The sequence below is a fragment of the Labrus bergylta genome, chromosome 19 (assembly GCF_963930695.1).
Source record: "Labrus bergylta chromosome 19, fLabBer1.1, whole genome shotgun sequence".
Taxonomy (NCBI): domain Eukaryota; kingdom Metazoa; phylum Chordata; class Actinopteri; order Labriformes; family Labridae; genus Labrus; species Labrus bergylta.
This window is the reverse complement of record NC_089213.1, coordinates 23900956-23924635: the sequence shown is the minus strand read 5'-3', so window position 1 is coordinate 23924635 and position 23680 is coordinate 23900956. Positions and strand designations below refer to the sequence as shown.

General features: G+C 42.6%; 1 protein-coding gene across 2 annotated transcripts in view; it reads right to left on the bottom strand.

Moving 5' to 3' along the window:
* Nucleotides 1–23680, bottom strand: part of efna3a (ephrin-A3a) — a 72008-nt gene that overhangs the window by 45937 nt on the left and 2391 nt on the right. The window contains exon 2 of one of the 2 annotated variants that reach the window (XM_065948260.1): nt 15340–15466. The exons of the other annotated variant lie outside the window; for it this stretch is intronic. Within the exon in view, the coding sequence (XP_065804332.1) occupies nt 15340–15466 (127 nt within the window). The remainder of the gene's footprint in view (nt 1–15339; nt 15467–23680) is intronic. 2 annotated transcript variants of the gene reach the window in all.

Genomic DNA, 23680 nt, shown 5'->3' with positions numbered 1-23680 from the left:
AGGTGTGCAGATGCTTCTAAATTTCCCTCTTCCCTTCCGCCCCGCTCCTGCTCTTCCTCTATTCTCTCCTAAAATTAAATTAAATTAAATGCAGTTGCCTTCAAATCGCTGGGTTGGCATGACAAAAAGAACATCATTGTTGCCAAAGTGTGAACACAAACAAACAAATTGAGCAAGGCAACAATAAGTGGGAACAATGAGCACTGATTATAAAGCAGAATGAAACCAGTAACAATTAAGAGACAGAAAAGAGTCTTTGACAGGCAGGTGTAGTTCCCCCCCCCCCTTCCTGCTGTTTTGAGGGTTATGACAGGTGGCGACAGGTTTTCGGCGCGCTCTCAGGAGGAGCTGAGAATTATTGCTAAACTCGTGTTCCCGTTTAGCGGCGTGTTTGTGTGCCCCGGCGAGGGGGCAAATCATCCTCTCCGACAGAGACAAACAAATACACTCACATCCTGAGAGGAGGTGTATGTAAATACACTGACACTGCCCCCCTGCAATTCACTGCGGAGAACAATGGATGAGGTGTGCTTAAAAATGGCAGCCACTTCAATTGACATTTTCTGTCGCACAGGGCCGTCCCACAATGCAATTTGCACCCCACGCACTTCCTCCATTCTTTTGCAATAATTACCTGTTGTAACACTGATTCATGTTCACATGCAAAAAAAAAACAAAAAAACAACTGAGCACAAAATGTGCTCACTCTCTTCTTCCGGGAGTTGTTTTTTTTTTTGCTGAAAACAGCACAAAAAAAAAAAATGCACACATAACAGGGGCAGATGGACATTTTGAGTCATATGCAACACTGCAATCTGCTCCACTTGAAAGCAGTCTGCACAGCAGTCACAAAGCTGCTAAGTACTTTATTGTGTTGTGGTGACTCCCTGCTAACAAGGAGCTGATCTTTTTTTTTTTTTTTTTTTTTTTACACTTTGGGAGCTTCAGAAAACTACAGCGAGCTGCACAGAGTCGGGGATTTTATTTGAGTAACTGTTTGAGTCTATCGATTCCTCTTCTTGTCCGTGTGGTGTTTCCCTGTGTGTCTCCAGCTTAGCAGAGTGGGGATAGAGTGGAGGCACTACTTTTCTATTGCTACTCCACTTCATCACTCAAGCCTTCTTTCTCTGCAGCATGAGCACACATCTTCATATCTGAACATGCACAGTACGTCATATAATCCTTTTTTATCAGTCTCTCAATAGACACACACGGTATGTTGCAGCATGCTGCTCTCCTCTCTGCATTGTTTTATGTAACCTTACTGTCAGACAGAGCTTTAAAGAACAGGTTACATTCACTGACGTATAACTCCATTACTGATTTGATGTATTCCACTCAGAAGCTTTAATCAAAAGAAGTTCAATCCGTCTTTCTTCACACAAGATTCAAAGCAATTTTTGGGTTCAGTGTCCTGCTCAAGGACACTTCAACCTAACGAGAGGAGCCGAGGACCGAGCCGCCAAACCCTTGTGATTAATGGCCAGCCATGTCTGCCATCTTGTGCGTGTGTAAGTGTGTGTGTGTGTGTGTGTGTGTGGGGGGGGGTGGTGACTACAGTGTGGTTAAAGGATCACCGCACCATTAAACCAAGTTTTGCTGGTCATGATTGGTATTAAGTCTTAACAGCTTGTAAGAACATTGTGATAACATTCTCTGCTGCTCCAGAGGGCAACTGTAAAGTTTAAGAAAATGATTCTGATGATGTCATTGTGATATCTGGTTCACCTGGTATTTGACTTCTATCACCGTTACTTGAGATCTGTCTGAACAGGAGGGGGCATATGCATCTGCCATAGCAGAAAACACAAGAGCGCCACAGGGATCTGATCTAGGGATTACATTGTTTTTATAAAACTGTGGCTCAGTTGGTAGAGTCGTCGCCTCTCAACCGGAAGGTCGAGGTTCAATCCCCAGCTGGGCAACATGTCCGATGTGTCCTTGGGCAAGACACTTAACCCTGATTTCCCCCCTCTGCTTCTGTGGCGGTGTATGAATGGATTAATGTTGTACTTACTCTATGATGTACGTCGCTTTGGATAAAAGCATCTGCTAAGTGGATTGTAACATTATAACCTTATAAAAACTTAATTGAAAGGCTTTCTATAGATCTTCAGACCAAAACAATGCTCTCTTTAGACACAACTCCTGCGATCCATTTCAAGTGATGGTATGCATCCATGGGAACACAGAGCTTTGAACAAGGACTCCATAGGGAGTTTGACTCTTTTTTTAGAAAGTCATTACTACACAATATATTTACAAAGGGTACATTTAATATTTACTATATTTATATTCACACTGTCGTATATTGCACTTAAAAGTGTAAAACAGAATTGCGTCATCAACAGCATTGTGGGCTTGAAAACACGGGCGTCACAGATACTATGGAGCTGCAATTTTTGGTTTTGATTCAGGTTTTTGCCTCTGCAGCTTTGAATGTTTCTTCTTTTAATCTTTCTGTCACACATCCTTCGACTTCTACATCACTGAATTACCCTTTAAAGGTTAGGGTAAGATTGTGAGCATCAGTTGTTGTCCTGTGACAGAATATAAACTGCCATCTGTAATATGAAAGATGCACTGTAACCTTACGTCTGTCTCTTGTCCATCCTCTTTGCACAGGCACTGAATGCTGGCAGTGGATGTAAGCTGTGGGCTTCAGCGTCCTCCATCATAAGGATCATTCCCAGGAAAAACTGGGCTCTTTCATTTTCTTCTCTTAGCTGTTTGCATTCATGCAAACGGGCGAGCCTGAGCCTCTTCTGGCAAATATTCCATTTATCATAATTTACACCATCGCACAGCTGCAGTGATACAGATGTTGTATTTGAACATCTTCATTAGATGGATGCAGTTCTTCTGCGTGTGATGGTGAGCTAAATGCTAACTTGAGCCTTTGTATATAGTTAGTGTAGACATGTATGTAAAATATTGTTTTTCCGTTGGGCAGACTTACAGGACATGCAGACGATGCAACATGTCCATCTGACAGCTCTGTATGGTACACAGCTTGTATGCATGTACGGTACAGATCGGCCTATAAGCTGTCAAACTCTGTGGCAGGGCGCCGTGTGAGGCCGACAACATGTACTGTTGCTTTTTTCCCCAGCCACCTTCAACTTCCTGAGGCACGGAACATTTTTGAAGGCAGGGGCTGAAAGAGGGCAGAGAAATGCAATTACTGGTAAATAGAGACTCCCTGCAACTGCAAATTTATCCAGGGTCCAGAAATCATTCCTCACAAGTCTGCTAGAGGTGTGTGTGTGTGTGTGTGTGTGTGTGTGTGTGTGTGTGTGTGTGTGTGTGTGTGTCTCACATAGTGTGAATCATTGTGGCGGTGCCATTAAAGCTTATCAGACTCCAGTGGAGCTGCCAAGCTATGGTCTGCTCTCTCCTCTCTCTTCCCCCCCCCCCCCCCCCCCAGGGTGTCTCTGAGTGGCTCTGACTGCCGCTTGTTGCCCACACACGCGTCTCTTGCTGACCCTCGCTGGCTTCTCGGGCAGAAAGGCATAAAGGCTTTGGCAGCTAGATTCTAGGGGCTTTTTTAAGACACGTCAGTCTGATTTAATCCTCCCAACTCGCCTCTAATAACAGGTGGACAGGGTGTCTTTGTTAGTGAGCTGTGATAATGGCGCTGGTGTGTTACTGTGACATGATTTTCTGCTACTTCCTTTAACCTTGAGTCCTCTTTTTACCAAACATTTCCTACAGGTTTCCTCCAGTTGCAAGTCGCCCTTTTTTTTTTTTACCCACATGCACAACAAATGGCTTGTAATGACTGGCGGCAATCGTGACAAGCTTCTCCATCCCATGAAATGTATCCCGCTGACTGTATTGTGCTCTGTGACAGTTTACTCCAGGACAGAACAATAGCGAGGGGGAATTGAAACAGCAGAGAGTCAAACAAGCAATCAACCGATTCAAGAGATACCAAATGGATTCTAATGCAGAGTAGAGTTTTTTTTTTTCTTTCCTGTGACTGATATTTATCAGCTGTCACTCCCTCCGTCTTGTGATTGATTTCAGCTGCCTATTATTTTACACATGCATTTCCTTAAATATGTGCCACAGCTACACTCAGTGACACAGACAGATTTTTTTTTTTTCAAAATCAATTTGAGTTTTTCCTGTACTGGAAGTAGCTGCACTGATACTGGTACCAATATTAGAACCAATATAAGTTCCGATGTCATTATGGATATTAGCCTCGGTAACTGCATAAATAACATATCCAGTATTTGCAAGAAGATAGTCAAAGGATGGGTTAAATACCATAACCAATCAGTAGCCCTAAAAATTCAACTGGTTTCCAGTTATTTATTTCAACATAACAAATAACAGCGTGATGTCCACCTACAATTTTGTTTTTTAACCAGTGTGAAAGGGGTTCTCTGTGGGCGACTACCATAGACTGTAAATATGAATGGACGAAGCCTGAGTGACGTCAGCCGTCTGTTACAGCAGGGGGCTCAACCTAACAACAGGCTGAGGCCTGGAGCTGAGGCGGGTCTTAAGCATTATGATAGGCTGTTACATCATGCCCACCTGTCAATCATGTCAGCTACACGCCTTACTATGGATAACACATATCGTTTATTAAATTAAAACCAAGCCGTTGAAAAAAAGTCACCCCCCCGTTCAGTGTGTGCCCATGATGACAATAACTAATCAGACCTATTACAGTTTTTGTACCAGGCTGTAAACATGTTAATTTATGCTGCAGGCTTTTTTGGCTGTGGTGTGTATGGGACTTCTGGGGCTCCTGGAGCCAGCCTCCAGAGGACACTCGAAGAACTGCAGGATTTTGCACTTCCACATTGGTTTCATTTTTCAAGACCGGAAGTTGCCGCTTGGCAAATATTTAAGTCTAGGTAATGGATTATAAACTGTATCAGGAAGGGACAAAATTGGCATCAGAGCATCTTTTTTAGAAATTGCATAACAATTAATGCAAGAGACATGCAGGGACAAAGGATCAACAAGTAACAAGTGTAACTAAAACCTCCTAGATTTATCAGAATGAACTGACAAATGTTTGTTTTTTTAAAAAGAGCAGCAACTTCATGTAGTTTATATTTAGATTTGACATATTTCATCTCTTACACATTCAGCTTTTAAGAGTCAACTACTGTCATGTCAACAGACAGCCATGAGGGATTTTTAGGCTTTTTTTTCCGTTCAGTGACAGGAACTCAGATAAGTGAGGACTGTGGTTGCCAGTTCTGCTAATGAACACCTGGGTTTTATAAGAATCTTCAAAACTATTTTGTCAATGTGAAATAAAATCCTGATTTTCAGCTAATAAACAAATAATTAGAGCAACTAAATGAGCAAATCTGATTTCCTTTTCCTTTCTTGTAGAGATAAAGTAGTGCAACAACAACTGCTTCATTAACAGCAGCACTAATGCACACAAAATCAATACAGGGAGATTCTAGCAGAGTTAAATGGCTGTTGTGTTTTATTCAAAATGTGGTTCATCTCTTTCTTTCTTAAAGGCAGGAGTGTGAGGGAAACATAATTCATTATTCGTTATTTTCTACATAATATATATTTTCCAGGTTTTTCAGAAACCCCCAAAGAGTCAAACAGATGAAGAAAAAAAGAGAGATAAGATGTATTTAAATCCTGTAATGTTGCCTGAGTTTCTTAAGCCCAGCACTCAGAGCTGTAATATGTTTTTTCTTCTTCTCACAAACAGGCCTTATTCCCTTCTGAGCTGCCATCGCTGATTGTAAGTCTGTCTCGTTGTCAAAGTCACTTCCTCCGCCTGTCAGGCATCGGTTCTCTCCAGGTTAGATTCCGTGCCACCTCCAAAGAACACAACCCGTTGATAAAGTCTTTGAAGAGACACAAAGCCAAATTCCCCCTTTCATTAGTGAAACCTGGCAACCGAGCACTCAGCCAGCATCACTCTGAGAGTAGAGAGTCAGAAATGATGTGTCCCCCTTGGCTCATCACACAGACACATCAGATGCCTGCCAACAGTCTGCATGTGTACAAGATGTGCTCCATGCATTATTAATTCCTGCACTGAGCGTGTGTGTTTGTGTGTATTTTGTCCATTATCTCTGTGAGCAAAATTCATCTTTTTACACATTCATAGATGTTAATGTTCATCAAGCAGCTGCAGCACCTTTGTGACAATCCGGTTTCACTCGTGTTTTTCTGAACTTTTTCTGAGCACTCGCCTGAAAGTACAAGACTCAAACTATTTAGAGGACAAATCATTATAAATGATTAATATCCGCAGCAGTAACACTAAAGAACACCAAGAAAAAAAGTCGGCCACAGTGACAGCAGGAACATGTTTTATACTGTAACAAAAGCCTATTAATTAAAGGCCTTTATCACTTCTTTGTTTTTGAATTTCCATATGTTCAGTCTTAAAACAATAAAACCTGAGAAATGGCAAGAACAATGTTACATTGTTTGCCTTTTTATCTCAAAATTGGCACGAGTGAAAACAGGGAGGCATGCAGGGGAGGGTGTGACTTAGATCAGAACATCCATCAATCCACTGGTTTTCCTGAGAAGAAAATTCTTGAACACATCCTCTCTACTTCATTATTGAGTGTCAGTAATGGCTTCAGCTTTCTTCCAGTAAATTTAAATTGCAAAAATACATGACCAACTGTACATTTGTTGCCGTACTTTTGAAATAAACATGCCAAAGAAGACAGATTGTTCAATTTATGGAAAATATACTCAATATAACATCCTGGTGTTCAATCAGTGTGATCAATACTTCAAACTGCTGAATGTGAATGTTGCACTAACACTAACACAAGGCTTTTCATGCAAAAGTGTAGCTGCTAATTTTTCATATTACCTTGACTGTCAGCATCAGGCCATACATGCCAAACATCATTGATGGGTTCATGCATTTTTCATAAGGTTGTACATGTATTTTAATGATCGGGGCTGATGAGCTGTACGCTGCACAGCCTTCGTCACTCCCTCTCACTTGCCATGTTCCACACAGCCTGTCAGTCAGGCACTCCAAGGCCTCCTCACGTCTGTCTCTGATAGTACCCTCAAATATCAATCACGCCGAAAATCTTTGCATATTTTCCTGAGATAATTAAGAGGAGATTGCAACGTGGCGCAGACGATCAATCTGCAAATCATTGGACCAGATTAAATCCAAATTTCCGACTCTGTTTCGCAGATGGCAAACTAAACAGCCCTAAACTGACAGAGGAGAGTTTGGATGGCGAGCCGGATCCCCCCCTGCCGGGCGGAGGAGCCCATGTCATGTGCCTGTGTGTAATTTGGAATTAATGGGACGGTAAAACTTTTAATTCAAAATCCCAGCCTTGGGGACAAACACATTTGCATACAAATGAACACAATTTCCTGTTTGTTCGGTATGCAAATACAAAAGCAGAGACTTACAGAGGAGCTGCCAGAGTTAAACAAGCAGCGCGACTCTCGCCTGCACGCACAGAAAAGCGGATGCACCCAACCGAGCACTTCAAACACAGCTATGTTTGAGATATCTGACTGCGGCAGGGTTGAGCCTAGACCACCCAGAAGGACTGCTCAGCTTGGTGGAGGCTCCAGGTAACCTTTCTCTCCTTCATCTCATTTACACCTGGAAATAACAAGTGAGGTGAGTCTTCCTCCAAACAAGAGAGGCAATTAAAGGCTACTGATCAGCGGCGGAAGAAGCAAAAAGAAGGATGCACCTCCCATGGGGAGGAATGTGGCTGAAATGCTCACAGTGACAATTGGAATCTTTTCCCAGTGAAATTAACAAATTATACGACTTTGGACCTCAGAAACGCAGATTCTCTCCAACAAAAGACTTAGATTAGATTTTCAGAATAATGCAGAAAAAATAATAACAATCAAGGTTTCCATCCTAAAGGTTGCAGGGTGGCTTTGAATGAGTAATGACATGGACACAGTATGCAGGGGCATGTCCAGGGGGGTGGCCTGGGGTGCCCCCCCACCCCCCAATAGTTTTGGCCATCCCAGGTGTCACCCTATAATCCTTTACAATAATTGCCTTCTGCCTACCCAGAGGCACGACTTATGTTCCAACCAACTTTTAAGCTGCTAGTCGTCTTTTCCCCCCCTAAGGTAGCTCATTTTCTTTTGTCTATAATTTATATGGTGACTTTTTGGAGATACCGTAAAGCTTATAATAAAAGGCTTTTCCCAAATTAACTTAAAGTCATATTTCCTAGCCAGGTGTGGCTGCTCAATTAGACACCGGAAACAAATAGAAGCCAAGACTTTGACTTGAAGTTTTATGTTATGTCTTCTTTTTTAAGTCCTTAAATACTTCAGTATATATGGTGTTTAAATAAAAATATAAAAACTACACAGAAATGAAACAATGGTATGTAACCATAACGCAACTGCAGGGCATTTCCATTTTGTGTCAAACTTTGTATCACCTCTGGAAAATTAGTATCTGTTTTCTTGTTGTTCTTGTCCTATATTCACAAGCATATAAGGGGAAAATCCATACAACTTTGAATCACTACTGTCTGTCATATAGAGGCATAATTATTAATTAACAGCATTTTCTTAACTTTTTAAACTCCAATGTTAACAGTTAAAGTAACGGTGTTTATTAGAGACAGGAATGGCTAATGAATGCTACTCAGACATTCAGACTTCATTCCAGCCCTGCATTAGTCAGTGCCACTGTTGGGCCAGCCCGGTCAAACGGGTCTGGACACGCCCCTGAGGATATGAGGCTTCGATCTGATAGTACATAATACATCACTGTAACATTAGAGAGACAGAACGTGTTTGCATTAACATAAATGTCTGCCATGTTGGATGAGGGACAAACTTCCAGCTTGTACAATTTGCTCGCCAAGTCGTTCTGCTCGCCAGATTGGATCTGATTCAGAATCTAAACAGTGGACTTAATGACATGATGTGTTATCTTTGCATTATGTGGGGCATGCAGCAATTACTAAATTACAGTTTTTACATTATAGTGAGAGTCAGAATATATTTTCAAAACAAACTGGCAGACACACAAACCCTGCAGTACACTAAACAGCACGACGTGTAATTAAGTCTCGGGGGTCGTAACTGAAATGACCCTGCACATCAGGCTATGTTAAAAAAGCAACCTATTTCCAGATGACTTCTCATTAGTAAGCTCTGCAGCAGCTCCCCATGTACGATCCTCCCTTGGAAACTCTGAAGGTGACACAGCAGTTACAGTGGACTTTGATGGGGCACTGGGGAGCTGTACTTCATATCACAGACCTGCTTCCTCTGCAGAGTAAAAAGGTTTCAACAATCAGCAGCTGCAGCCATTTGGGAAGAAGGAGGCAAAAAAATCGTACTTTTTTTTTGCAGGCATCTTCTCTCTACTTTCTCCCAGCTCTCTGCTTGTAGACAGAAAGATTAACCTCCTGCAGATCGTTCCAGTCTGCCATAGATATAATCCAGTCTCTAAATCAGTAATTAATGGAGTGTTTGCATCAACAGTAAATCTTGCAGATGTTCCACAGGAGCCGCTGTCGTCTTGCTTTTCCCTGCATCACTAAATCAGTGAGTTTAGGGGTCACAGGAGTAAAGGGGTTTGTGTGGGAAGGTGCAGAGGAGTAGTCAGATTATTTCAATGTGGAAATCAAACCTGTCAGCAGCTAAGTGGATGGGCTCAATTGACAGGTCAGATAGGAATCGAGGGTGTCTCTTTTTCGCACACACTAAGCCAATCCTCTGGCCCGGGGATGGAAACCAGCGCCCGCCGCCGCCGGGGGCCTCCAGTTACCAGCGGCCTGATCAGATTGTGTATTCACTTGCCGACTGCGGGGCTGATTAAATCTGTATTTAATTGGATCAGATCTAGTCGTGATGGAGCACTCCCCCCGGCGTTTAACCCACGGTCCTCTGTCAAGTGAGCGGGGGAAAAAAATACTGTGGAGGAATTAGGAGCGGGAAATGAATACCAATGATCGGCTGTGCTAATAGCCAGCACAGGAGGAGCGGACCACACCTGCAGAGCGTTACAGAGAAGAATCAGAGTTGGCGGCTTTTCTTTTTTGTGCATGTTCGTGTGCCTGTGTGTGTGTGTGTGTAGCTGCTTTTTTTCCTTATTAGTCAGACATTATGTCATTCAGGTCGAACAAAGACTTCTTGGTTGATTAGCCGTTCTATAAAAGCACATCACATAACTCAACAGCATCGAAAAAAACTCTCCCCTTAATCAAAACTTTAATCAATTTGCAATAATTACTCTACGTGTATTTGAAGAGGAAAAAAAGGTGGAAAAAGGAACATTTACATAATTTCTCTCTAAGTCAACACAATTTTACAATTATTCCTCGATTAAGCCGAGTTGAAAACCTTATTCTGTGTGCATGTGTGTCAGAATGCACAGAAGTATTTTCAAGCAGATTTACAGTGATAGTGTACAGCTCATGGAAGAGAAGGGGAAGGTGTGGCAATGTGGTTTAAGAGTCAAAGGTGAGACGTCTCACAGAACTGAGACACATAGAGTGCTTAGTGGTTGGAAGTTGCTGGGAAGTGGGTGAGTTTGTCAAGTGTATTTCCTGGGTGTAATTCCTTCCGACAGTTTCAAACCCTGTAGTGTAGAACGTTGGCTGAAACACTTTAGATTCTTTCTCTTTGATATTGTTTCTCTTTGGTTTCTACACGTCTGCACACAGCCCATTCTTAGTTTTATAGCACAGGTCTCTGGTCAGGAGGGAGAAGGGTTACACACACACAGTAAAACCAGTCCTATACCACTGGTCGTTAAACAGCCTTACTCGTGTGATTAGAAGTTTATTATATTGCTCAAAGGCACCTTGAGGGTACGTCTAGTAAAAGGGGGAAATGGCTTTCTTTAGGGGCTCACAAAGAGATATTTTAACCCGATAACCACACAAGAATGTCTGTGTTGAACTGCTATGCAAAATGACATGCAAGGAAAAAGGCAATGCCAAATTAGTTTTTACAGTATGTGCAATATATGTGCATGGTGAGATGAGTTCAGGGACAGAGTGATGATATGGAAATAAACACTTAACAGCTGGGCCAATGACCCGCATGCCATATTTGACAACTCTTGGACATGAACTAGATTAGCTGGCTACATCAGCACTCTGGATTTTAAAATATGATTAGAGAAAAAGTTATATGTGGACATAACTCCTTCAGAAGCTGAGATATTTCATGGAAAATACCAAGAACATTTTAGAAAACTCCCAAAAAACACCACAAACTTAAGGTTTTCCACATAATAGTTTGGTTGGGTAGTTCTATGCTTTTTGTTTTGCACCCAGAACAATCTTATGACCTTGAATTCATTAAATGAGTTGCTCTGTTTCTATTGGTCTACTGGTTGATTATCATAATTGGTTTTCAGGGGTTAAATCATCCAGCATGGAAATCATTTAAGAACTCAAGTAAAATTTGGGTTTTCATATATGTTTTTATGTGAAATTACAAAGCACCCAAACTGTAGCACTTTTGTACCCAGCATGCATCAGTGTTTATAACTGAGCGGGTTCCATCACTCCACCATCAGTGCCACCTTCCAATATGTGCACACATCCAGTTAACTCTCGGTGACCACCTCCATCTCTTGGTGGGCAGCGAACACTGTGCGTAGGTTAGTGATTAAAGGTGTCATTCCACCGGGTGACCTCGGAGGTCAAAGGAATTCTGGGTAAATTACCTAGCACAAGGCCAGAGCTATATCGAACGTCGTGGAATGAACCACAAGGTTGATTGAAAAATGTGTATTTGCATACAAGGCAGTGAGCAGGGGGCTGGCAGAGCAGCAGACCCTGGTTTTGTGCTTGGTGGTGAGAAGATGGGAACGAGTCCTCATTAAGCAGAAAAGCATTTTCTAAAGCTCTATTCTTCTCTTTATATACACAATGGGGCTGACACTAGTGTGAAAATATAAATGAAGCCTAAATAACTAAAGAAACCTGCACCATGTGTTTAGAATGAGCTCGGCTGTACTCATAAATAATACATATGATGATAGATTGCTGATGAACTGTCTAATAAAGAGGAGGCCGAGGAGGAGGGGGTAGGGGAAGCAGGGTTTTTTGCTGACGAACAGCAATTTATTTTTTTATAGATTTAAAAACTGAGACCTCGCACACACAGCACGACGCAGGAATGCTAATATCCCTGGCATTTTTGAAACTGCTGTTATCTCCCTGGCACTGCACATTAGCTAGAGATATGGTTTCCTTGGCACTAATTTACCCCTATGCAGCCGGCGCTGGAGGTTAGAATCAAAACTTAATGGAACCTCTAATATGACCAAAAGTTCATTCCCGTTAGGGAAATTAAAGCCTGCTAATTAGGGATTACAACCTGCTTTATGAATTGCAAATGCCAAGGCAGACGTTATTAACGATATAAGGAAGCCGCGACAATGCTACAAGTAAACTTTCTCTCAGCAGGGCAGGATTTATGTTGACAGAAAGTGGAGCTGGAGAGCTTGACATTCCAATTTACATTAGCGCAGATCAAATGAAAAAATAACCACCAGAGATGTGAATTTGATTATCTATAGTATGTGTCTTTTTTCAATCACTACCCACAATGTTTTTAATGGCAGGCAGGGTTCCCAGGGAATAAACCTCCTGATATTAGACCAATTTGCACACAAGAAATCAATCTTGTGCTGTCACCGTGCGTCACACTTGCTTTTCTCATCATAAACAACGACCACAGGCTGTATGTTTTATTCCTTACACTACATCATTTAGCTCTTAACAATGTGCTCAGCTGTTGTTCTTGCTGCCACCACGCTGTAATGCTTGTACCCTCCCTTTGCATCTCTCTGTCATTTGCTATATGTGGAATAGCATATGCATTTCTCCTGCTTCCTCCTCTCTGTGGCTCCTGCCTCCGTGACAGCTCTGCTCTCGGCCCTGTCACTGACTGTCACCTGTGACACAGGCTCTACCAAAGACGCTGTGTTTCTTCATTGCATCATGTTGCAAATGTGTGCCACTTCACTTTCTCTCTCTCTCTCTCCGCTCGATTCCTTCCCTCACACACACACCTGCAGCTCGCTCTATGCTGCTCTCTCACTGTAGATTCACCAGTGACAGGTGCTGGGAGGGATTTCAGAGTCCTGACACAGCTGCAACTCCAAAATCGGTGAGTGCACATGAATATGTGTTCAAAATACAGAAAGACGATGCATTGAGTGAGCGAGAAATGGAGGGGGAGTGTAAAGTGATGGGGACAAAAAAGAGGATAGATAGATAGATAAATAGATAGATAGATAGATAGATAGATGGAGAGAGAGACAGATAGAGTAAATGTTTGCTGTAACAGCGAGTGGAGCAGGTGTTGCGGTTCAGATCTGTACCTCCAGGCAAACTGGTTCTGATAATGAGAGGAAAACAAACATGTCACCTCTAATAAACATGTTCTATCTTGCCAAACAAATGCCCAGAAATGCTGTTGTGAAGTGGTGAAAAACATCCAACAAATGTGATATTTGGAGTGTTACTTTCTCAATTGAATTCCCTCTGCAGCTGTTGTGTTTGGTGCATTTCTTGCAGGTACAACTCTTTGGTAATATTTGTATGTAAATGTGTAAAATTCTGCCATTGATGCAGTTCTCTTTCCTGGTGTTGCAGCACTGCATCCAAGCTGCTCGTTTTGCACTCGGTACGCATGAGCACCAGAGGAAAGGTTGAGGTCTTTAAAGATACTCCACTTCCTGACACGCCATTAATATTCTCAATACAGACTCTTCGTCTACACTACATACGATCACCCCCTCCTCCTCCTGCTCCCCTATATCCCCACTTCCACTCTTTTCCCAGCCTTTACATCTCTGCACTGCCTTCTATCTCCCTCCTCTATCTTCCCTCCCCCAACCTGACTTTCTTCTTCCTCTCCCTTTTGGTTATTTTTTGTCGTAACTTTCTCTACCACTTTCTTTTCCTCTTCCTCCTGGGAAGTGGCACAGAATCCCTTTAAGTGCTGCAAAAGCAAATCTATTTATCATCACCATCTATCTCTTACTGTACGTACATCTCATGCTACACTGGAAGACACACACACACACACACACACACACACACACACACACACACACACACACACACACACACACACACACACACACACACACACACACACACACACACACACACACACACACACACACACACACACACACACACACACTGCAGAGAAAAGACAACAGTGCAGGAGAGACAACTGCATGTTAAGTGGGGCAAAGGATTTCTAAATAATGACACAATGTATGTAATTCAGTCTCTCAATAGCAATAGAGAAAAAATCAAAGGGAGGGAAACGGGCGGTATAGTGCCCACTCTCCTCCCACGCACAGCAATGCGGTCGAGTGAAGCGCTCTTTGGGGACTTCCCATTGACTCCACACAAGGTGAGAGCCGAGCAGAAACAGAAGGGCTGAGCAAAAAAAAAAAAACCCCAAAAAAAATCCACATCAAAGAACACGGCAGGAAGACAGAGAGGGATGCTGCTCTGGGAAGCAAATGAGAGGAAACACCGGCGTGAGAGCGCGAGGAAGGGAGTCGGAGAAGGCCGAGACACAATCATTAGCCCGCTTTCAACAATCAAACGAGCATGTATGCAAACAAGTAACCCAGACAAACAATGAGACATGAAAACACCTTAAATGCAACCTGATAGAGACACACACACACACACACACACACACACACACACACACACACACACACACACACACACACACACACACACACACACACACACACACACACACACACACACACACACACACACACACACACACACACACACACACACACACACACACACACACACACACACACACACAATTAGTGAGCGGGCTCAGCAAGACATTGATATTCTATACACCCACACACAGCATGGTGGGGATCTGGGCTGTGAGTCTCCCAGTTTTACACACTATGCTGGACGAGGATCAGTCCCACACAGTGTTACAAAGGTTACTACTATGAGAAAGAAAACTCCATTTTCCTAACCAATACTGTACAGAGTGCATGCCAGAGATGTGGCCTCAACACCAAACTGGTCGTGGCAACACCTCCAACACACAGATGCCTGCTGTAAATAGCCCAAAGCTAGCAAAAAGCAGCTGAACAAACCAAATAAATACCTTCAGAACAAAGCATTGATGGATCGTGAACATGGCCAAGAGGAGAATTTGCACAGTTCTTACATGGAGGATGTTAAACAGGTAGGTTACTGGCTCTGCTTTGCTGTTATAATCCAGACATTAATAGTCAAGCGCTCAAAATTTAGCGATTAAAAAGCAGAAACTTACCACCAAAGCTGTTACAAATGCAAATCAAAGACTGCACAGTAGAGAGCTTACCAATAACACACACTGATCCAAAAGAGGAGGCCATGGGGAGAGGAGGGGGGGAAGGAATCCCCACACCCACCGATGGAGGATTCCAGTAGTGCAAGAGGATTCACGTATTGTCCGTGTAATTCAATGACTGAGAAAAAAAACGTGCACGTGTGTGAGTAGAGAGACAGGATTATGCGTATGGCTCATGTATTAACCATAACTGAATTTACACATCAAGGTGGCAAATTAATTCTAAATAGATTTTTTGATGAACACCTACACGAGACCTGATTAAATGATGAGGCTAAAGATAAAAAAATATGGAAGGGAAGAAAAGAGTGTGATGCCACTGACTGAGGTGTATACTCTGATCTGCTGACTTTGTTCTAACTATTCAGTGTTTGAGCCTCTGCAGGCAGCACTGCCTCCTATAAAAGCACAAAATGTTGGATCACCAAATCGTTCCTGCTTTCAGTTGCCCCCCGATGAAATCAATGAAGAAAAAAAAACAGCTGAATCAAAGCTGTAAGCAGGCTGCTTTTTGTGTGGACTTTAAAAAGCTGTAATGACATTTATTCTGAAAATTAGGCAATTGAGAAAACAAACCGGTTCACTGATACCTATACATGCTTCACAAGCCAGTGTTTGAGGTGCAAAAGCCCCCTGTACTGCTTTGATTTTTAAAATGTTGTGTTGTGCATCTTTACAGTTCAACGAGACTAATAGAGTGATAAATCAGGCCATTAATCGTCTGCCCACTTCCTTTTCTATCTATGTAGCTACAAATAGAAGTCCAGGATTGACCAACAGTTAACTCTATTATAAAGTAAACAACAGTCAAAATCTCTCATTTTAATTCTAGAGGTCATCAATAGTGTTGTTTAACATCCTTCACTGGAACATCCTGACTGTGCTGTCCCATCAGTATTAAACAAGTTTGACAGCGGTACAGTAACTACATACAAATGGTAACTGTTGGCTTTAAAAGCCAAACACATGTTGACCTAAAATATAAATTAGATGTTTGACCTAGGACAGGGATGAGCAACTTTGGTCACAGCAAGGGCCACATTCATTTAATTCTCACTGCCAAGGGGCCAAGTTGTAGTATACAAAAACAATTACAGTCAATTATGTCTCAAATTTAACTCAACATATACCAGTGATCAAATATTATTATGGACATATTTCTGGTTTTCATGATTTTATGGCAGATTTTGTCATGTTTTCTTCATGTTTCCAATTAATTGATATGTAAAAATTGACATGGGGCCACATTGAGGGTTGATGGGGGCCGCATGTGGCCCCCGGGCCGCCAGTTGCCCACCCCTGACCTTGTATCTCAGTAGCAAAAAGTTACATCATTTGCTTGAATGCTCTGATTGGTTTCTACCATCTAGAGCAACTTGGTCTGTAACCATGGAAACTAAACATGAGCAGAGAAGATCAACACTAACTTGTATTTGCAAATTGGTCTGGCATTGGCAGGCTAATTTCTTCTATTGGTCTGTCTATGTTAGCTAATGCAAGCAAAGAAAAAGTTAGCCAATCATCGAAAGGGGAGAGCTAAAAACAGGACACAATTTTTGTCACTGGAAAAGTTCAGTGGTAAGAAAGGGGAGTGTCCTTTCTTTAAACTGATTTTATAATTTGAAAGAACTAACCAAGTTTCACGTTCACAGTACTGTTTAAAGTCCTTCTTATATCAAGCCCTGACTCCATAGAAAAGTAGTAATGGGCCATTTGACCTCCTCCCAGACAATCCTGCCTCAAACCCTTTGTAATGGCTTGTGTGCACAGGTCATATTGCACAGTTAACAACAGCTTCAGGCTCTCTTCCACGACTCTGTGTATCTACTTCACAAGGCAGAGCATCTATATCTGCAAACGAAAATGTTGTGCCACACAGCCCTCCAGCTTTCTCACATTAATGTGACTTTATTTCCTTTGCCAGAAGGTAGATTCCCATCCCATCCACTTACATCACACCTTCAAGCTCTAAAGACTCTGCTATCATATTTGTAATAGAGCAGTTTCACTTGAAGATGCACTGATTTAAATGTTCCCTCTAACAATATAAAAGGGATACATTAAACCACTGAGGTGGTAGCTGCTGCGACTGAAGGGTCAAATTACTTTTTGTCATTCTGGATGCACAGAGCACTAGAGAGAGATTTCAATTTTCTTCAAATATTCTCATTACAGAGATGACTGCTGCCAAAGGGTCTCAGACCTTGGTATAATTACATCTTCAAAAGGAAAAATCTCAATTATAACAGAATACCTAATTATTACGTTGCCCATATTCGAAATTGGCCTCACATGAAAGGAAAACTCGAGCCGTATCATCCACTAAGCTGTGAGGACAGTTTCCACTTCCCGTAAAAACCGCTGTTGTTAAGCACCCGAGAGCATTAGAGGGAAGACCTGTCACGGCTCACGACCTGAAGGGAACGAACAGAGAACAAGATATGACAGAGCACAAACCTGTGTCCTCACTCGCTGCCTTCTTTATGAAGGGACACTGATAACTCTGAGGGCGCCGGTCGGTGAGAAATACGGCCTCAATTGCCATACCTCAGAAGAGGCCTTCTGCTTCAATAACAAAACAAATTATTTTGAGCAACTGCTGCGGCTGCCATATCGTTTTCCAGGCAATGTAGCGTAACAAGGCCCATTTCCCAAATAATCAAACTCCAGCCAGTGACCGTCCAACTATCAACAGCTTTGATCTTTTTTCCAACATTGCAGCCATTTCCATCATAGCAGCAGTGTAATTTCCCAGTGGGTAACGGGCATGGTGGTGCAGTCTCCCAGTCTAATGTACTGTGGATCTGCCAGTCGGAAGTAGGAAAGCCCTCTTTGTAAAGCATTTGCATTCAAATCATTGAGTCTGAAATTGGTTCTACCTGTCTGGGATCAGACTATCTCCTGTGGGTTCCTACTGCCAGTTAAATGCAGTTTTTATAACCTTGGAGCGCAAGGAATGCTAATGGCTTTGATGGAGTCTGAAGTCCCTAACTATGTTTCCTTTTTTTTTTTATCCCCCTCACCTGGGGTAGCTCTAGACGAGTCCCATGACACTTTCTCATCAGATCGCATGAACAGGCTATAATGGCCCAACAAACCTGCCAATTCCTCCTAATAATGAAGCTGAGGAGGCTTTGGGGGGCCTGAGACCTCCATAGGGACCAGGAAGAATACAAAAAAATAACACCAACCATTTTGGGAGGCTTCAAATTGACAGACTAGTAAAAGTTTTCTCATATTTTGTTTGTCAAATTCCAGGTTGATACACTGAGTGGAGATTATCAATAATTTACAGGGACTGCATGAGTCAAAGCTACAGCAAGATTTTTTTACTCATTCTGGACTTAAGAGAGTCATCAGTAAAAACACACCTCTAAAGCCTGGCTCACACTGCAGGATAATCAGGCCGATTTGAGCTCTGATTCTATTTTCCCGACAATCTCAGGGTCTCTCCCGACTCAAGCCTGCTCGGACCCGATTATTTGCTCAGATTATCTTGTAGTGTGAGCAGTACAAAGATCCAATCTTAACGTCCCCAATCTGCCCGGCGATCGTCGGGGACGCCCCGATTTATTTCAAACATGTTTGATATTTAGAATTTAAAATCGTGACGATTACGTCATGAAAAGGGTCGGGCAGAAGTTGTGTGTGACCACAATATAATCACGAGAGACAAGGGAGGAATGTAGTTTTCGACTTAGTTTCGACTTTTATACAATCGGGGAAAAATCGCACAGTGAGAGCCAGGCTTAAGCAGGCATACCTGTTGTAGTGGAGATGAAGTAAAAACATATCAATGTGTAGGGCTGCCTGGCTTTGCTAAGCCTTATAGTGAAACATGGAGAAGACCGGGACTCAATCTGTGCTTTAGTTTAGTCCGTCTCAAATCACATCAGTAGCATCAGTATTGCCTGGATGAATTAACTAAAATCAAACGCTTGTGTTTAAACCAGTAATGACGGTATTGCAAAGATCCATAACTTGTCAGAGAATAATACCTGGGACGATATTGAAACCAGTTTACTGACCACCATTAATTCCCCCCGCCCTTTAATTTATCACATTAACTAGACTGTAATTACTAAGAGCAACACTATTTTCAATCATTCCCAGCAAGTTTGAGTGTGAGGATCAATAAAAACATCCACCCTAATAAACATTGTCTTTGCTTAGCCTGATCGAAAGAAATTATTACAAAATTTTGGTTTTGAATCACAATAAAAATGTATCCCAAGAGACTACCCATATATAGCAATTCTAGTTGTTACTCTTTGTAATACTATTTGCAAAGATCCAACTTTATTACTCAAATTTGGATTTTAGCAACGGTGGCACAGGAAAACTTACATTTACAGGTAGAGACCATGAGCAGAACTAGACTCATTGGTGGACAGCCATCTGCTTCAACCAGCTATTTATGTGTTAAACAGATTAGAAGTGATTTTATATATATATATATATATATATATGTAGTATATACACACATACTGAATTACTGCATACTGATTTTCTCAAGGAACCTTTAAATATGTTAAAGAGCCCATATTATGCCATTTTTGGGGTTCGTATATTTAATCTATGTACCTACTTTTGTACGTTCACAAAAGATAAAGTTTGAAAAAAGTGTCTGTTTTCATGTACTGCTCCTCCTTGCTCCCTCTACACTCTGAGTCCGTCAGCTATACTCTGCTGAGCCCACACTGTTAGACCCCACGTGGGCCAAGTCTGCTCTGATTGGTCTGCCGATCCGCTCTGTCGTTATTGGTCAGTTGCTCAGCACGGTTCTCGGAAATGTCCCACCTCTTTTACCATATTGGGAATGCAGCCACTGGCTCCGTCCGAGGGGAGCATAAACATTAGCACCTTAGCACTAATGTGCTACCGCAGGCTACGGCATATCGTGGGCGTGCTACAGAAGTTAATGGGCGTGCAACATGAGCTGCTGGGCTTGCCACAACGAGCCAATGGGCTTAGATCAGTGATCTCACACTGACAATGACGTCAGACTGACACATTTTTATCAAGGGGGGCTAGAACCGAGCGTTACATGCAGCTAATGCTACAGCTAACAGGAGGAGGTAGGAGAAGCCGCGTTTCCACTGACTTTGAATTTTTGCACATAGATGTGCCTAAACATGCACAGGACACTTGGAAAACACACTAAAGAGCATATAAAACCAGATAAAGCATAATATGGGACCTTTAAGCAAGTAATATCTATTCAATGCTTTGGTGATTTTTTTTTATCCTGTGGAGGAATAACTTAGTTTGTTTATGCCTCACAGTCCTGCTCAAATGCATCTGTCTTTTTTTTTTTGCACAGCCGCTTGCTTTTTCAACCTTTGTCTTCTCTGAAGAGGCGCTGCTGCTCTACCAAGGCCTTGTAGTTAAGGCCTCTGTGGAGCATGAACCCTGGAGCAGTGACTGACAAGCCCTTAATAATCAATTCTCCGGCACACTGTTCCAAGGCAACACTTGATCTGAGCTTCCCCGAGCTGAGCCCCGAATACTTCATGGCGATTTACTGACACTGTGAAATCCAATTAAAAATGCATTTGGACATTGATCACCTGATGCACCCAGATTGATTGCCGCCCAGAAAGCAACCTTGTTGTGTTTTTGTTTGGCCAGGGTCCATTCACCTTCCCATACCATATAAATGTATTGATCGGCACATCCACTCTGGGATCCATATGAAGCATTAAACATCCTTTCAGTGTTTCTCGGTCCATTTATATGACTCAGAACAGATTCCACTCATTTAAAACTGGCCAGCACACAGCCCAGCAAACCAATAAGCTTTGAGACACCGACACACATCTACAGCATAATGAAGCCAGGGGGTTGTCAAGTCAGCTATCCATTTAAAAGTGCTTTACATCAATCTGTTAGATGTCTAAGAGATAGAAGAGTATAAGTGTTAGTTAAAAACCTGAATGGTTGGATAGAAAAATACCTAATTAGAAATGCTTGATTCAAAAACAAACACAATGTAAATGTTCCCTTTTCAAATCAGTGTTATTCACTCTATTTGACACAATAGGGAAAAAAGTATATGCTTTCAAATAGTGTTTGAGGTGCTTATGTGGTACAATGAATGTGAAAGAATAAATTGGAACGCCAGTGAATAAGACGCATTTGTATGCAAAATTGGCGAGACAGCCCGGAGAAAGAGCTGCAGGCAGACGGACGTGCATGTAATCAGGTATCGAATCCTCTCGTCTCCTGTATTCACAGTGTTTGCGCAGGTGAATGGCGGCCGCGCTCTTGTCTCTGAGCATCGGTCCACATGAATGACCGAGGCTGTGTCCGCATTTGCACGGATCAACACCCATGGGTATCATCTCCTCAGAAAACAGCGGCTACAACACCTTCAGCCAAATAACCTTACTTCCATATCCGGTGAAATCTGCGCTCTCTTTCACCTGTACTGACTTTTGGCAAACTCAATCAATCTTCTGCTGAGGGCTGCTCCACTTTCCACATTTCCAAAGCTTTCTTCTTCCGTTACACCCTACAGATATATTCATCTCCACACTTTGTATTAACCTCTTTCCCTCTATCTATTTCCTGTTTTCTCCTGATCCATCACCTTCTCCACCCACCCTCCCTTTTGTCTGATTCTAAGTTACGATTCCCTTTACCGCGACTAAACATCTTCAACTTCTCTCTGTAGGGTGTCAGGGTTCTCCATCGCCCAGCTGGGACCCACCTCCAGCTCTACCCACCCCCACAGATGGACCTGGCGGTTAATGAGCCTGTTGAGTAAGTCGGCACCTCGACTCAACATTGATCACCAGGCCTCTCTGTACCGCCAACTCTCAGGGAAGCTATTTGTCAAGGTGATAATTTATTTTGTAGCACCGGATACCTTGTGCAGGGGATTGTGTTGTTTTTTTCACCATCAGGTCTAAGGGGCCTGATGGGTAACAGTTCAGGTCCAAATCAGGGTCATGATGTGTAACATGAAACACGCAGAGTTGTAACTCAGCCACAATCATTAAATGGAGACTTTCATCTTGCTAAGCAGAGGAGGAAACAGAGATCTGTAGCACATTTTCAAACCCAATTCCCTTCTATTTCTTACCATAAAGACTTTGGTGTTTTGGTGCCCTGCTAAGTTATTAGCATTAAAAAAAGACACCGTGTTTGACTTCTGGGAAGAGTGGGAGACTGAATGGAAGCTGCGCCATTGTTTTGATCATGCTGACATGGGATGCCCAATTACGGAGATTCGGCCTGTGGAACCGCTGAGGCCAAAACACCTGATGGGAGGAGGTGGCAGGAGCATGGGACGCTGCTTGTGGGTATGCGAGGCTACCGCAGTGCACCGCTGCTCCCGTGTGCTCTCAAGATGTTCCACATCTCCCCCCTCTAATTGGCAGATGGCCTCAGATGCGAGATGATTTAATGGCCTGCGCGTGTGTGTTTTTTTTTTTCTTGCCTCAGTCAGCCATTAGCGGGGACATCTGTAACGAGTTGGCCAGGCGCACTGCTGTGAGCGGAAGCTGAGAGAGAGCAACACTTTCTAATAGGGGGGGTAGTGCGATCGTGACGGACTTGTGCGGTAATCAAAGAACTCAGAGCCATTTCTTTGCGTTATGATAATTGAGACATCTTGGTAACTATCTGCGACAGAGGGAGAAACTATAATATCCCCCCTGATGTTGTTTACCTTGGAAAAGCTGGAAAGAGAGTATCAAACAGCATGGTATTATTGGACATCATGCAGTGGTGGTTCTAGACCACTTTTACTGAGGGGGCCAAACTGGGGCCAGTTGTTTTGTCAGAGGGGAACATTAAACCCAGGTGAAAAATAGACAAAGAAGATTGCTTTAAAAATATATATATTATGGAAAATAATAGCTCACATCATTAAATACCACAACATAAAATACCATGATTTATATTTGTTTCAGTAACAGTATTTAATACTAGATTGTGAGTCTGGTTGTTGAGTCAAATACTGTGTATGTGTTATATATAGATCAGTGTTACAGGGGCACTGGCCCCTGTTGGGCCCTGCCTAGAACCCCCCATGACATCATGTGTAACCTGCCCTTTGCTTCATTATAGACCAAATCAAGACATTTTTAGCTGAGCCTTATCAAAAATGTTCATGGCAAAGGGACAAACAGCTTGCATTCCAAGTGATCCAGTTTCTTGCAGCTGTGCCGTAACCATCTGCGCCGAATGTTGTGCTCAAGGGCAAAACACTGAAAATTCAACCAGACTTTTTGCACCTAAGGGCCTCCGGTTTATGGCTCTACGGCTGCCTTCATTTCCCCCTCCTGAGCTCTGAATCTCTAGAACCTGCGCTGGAAGAGGGAGA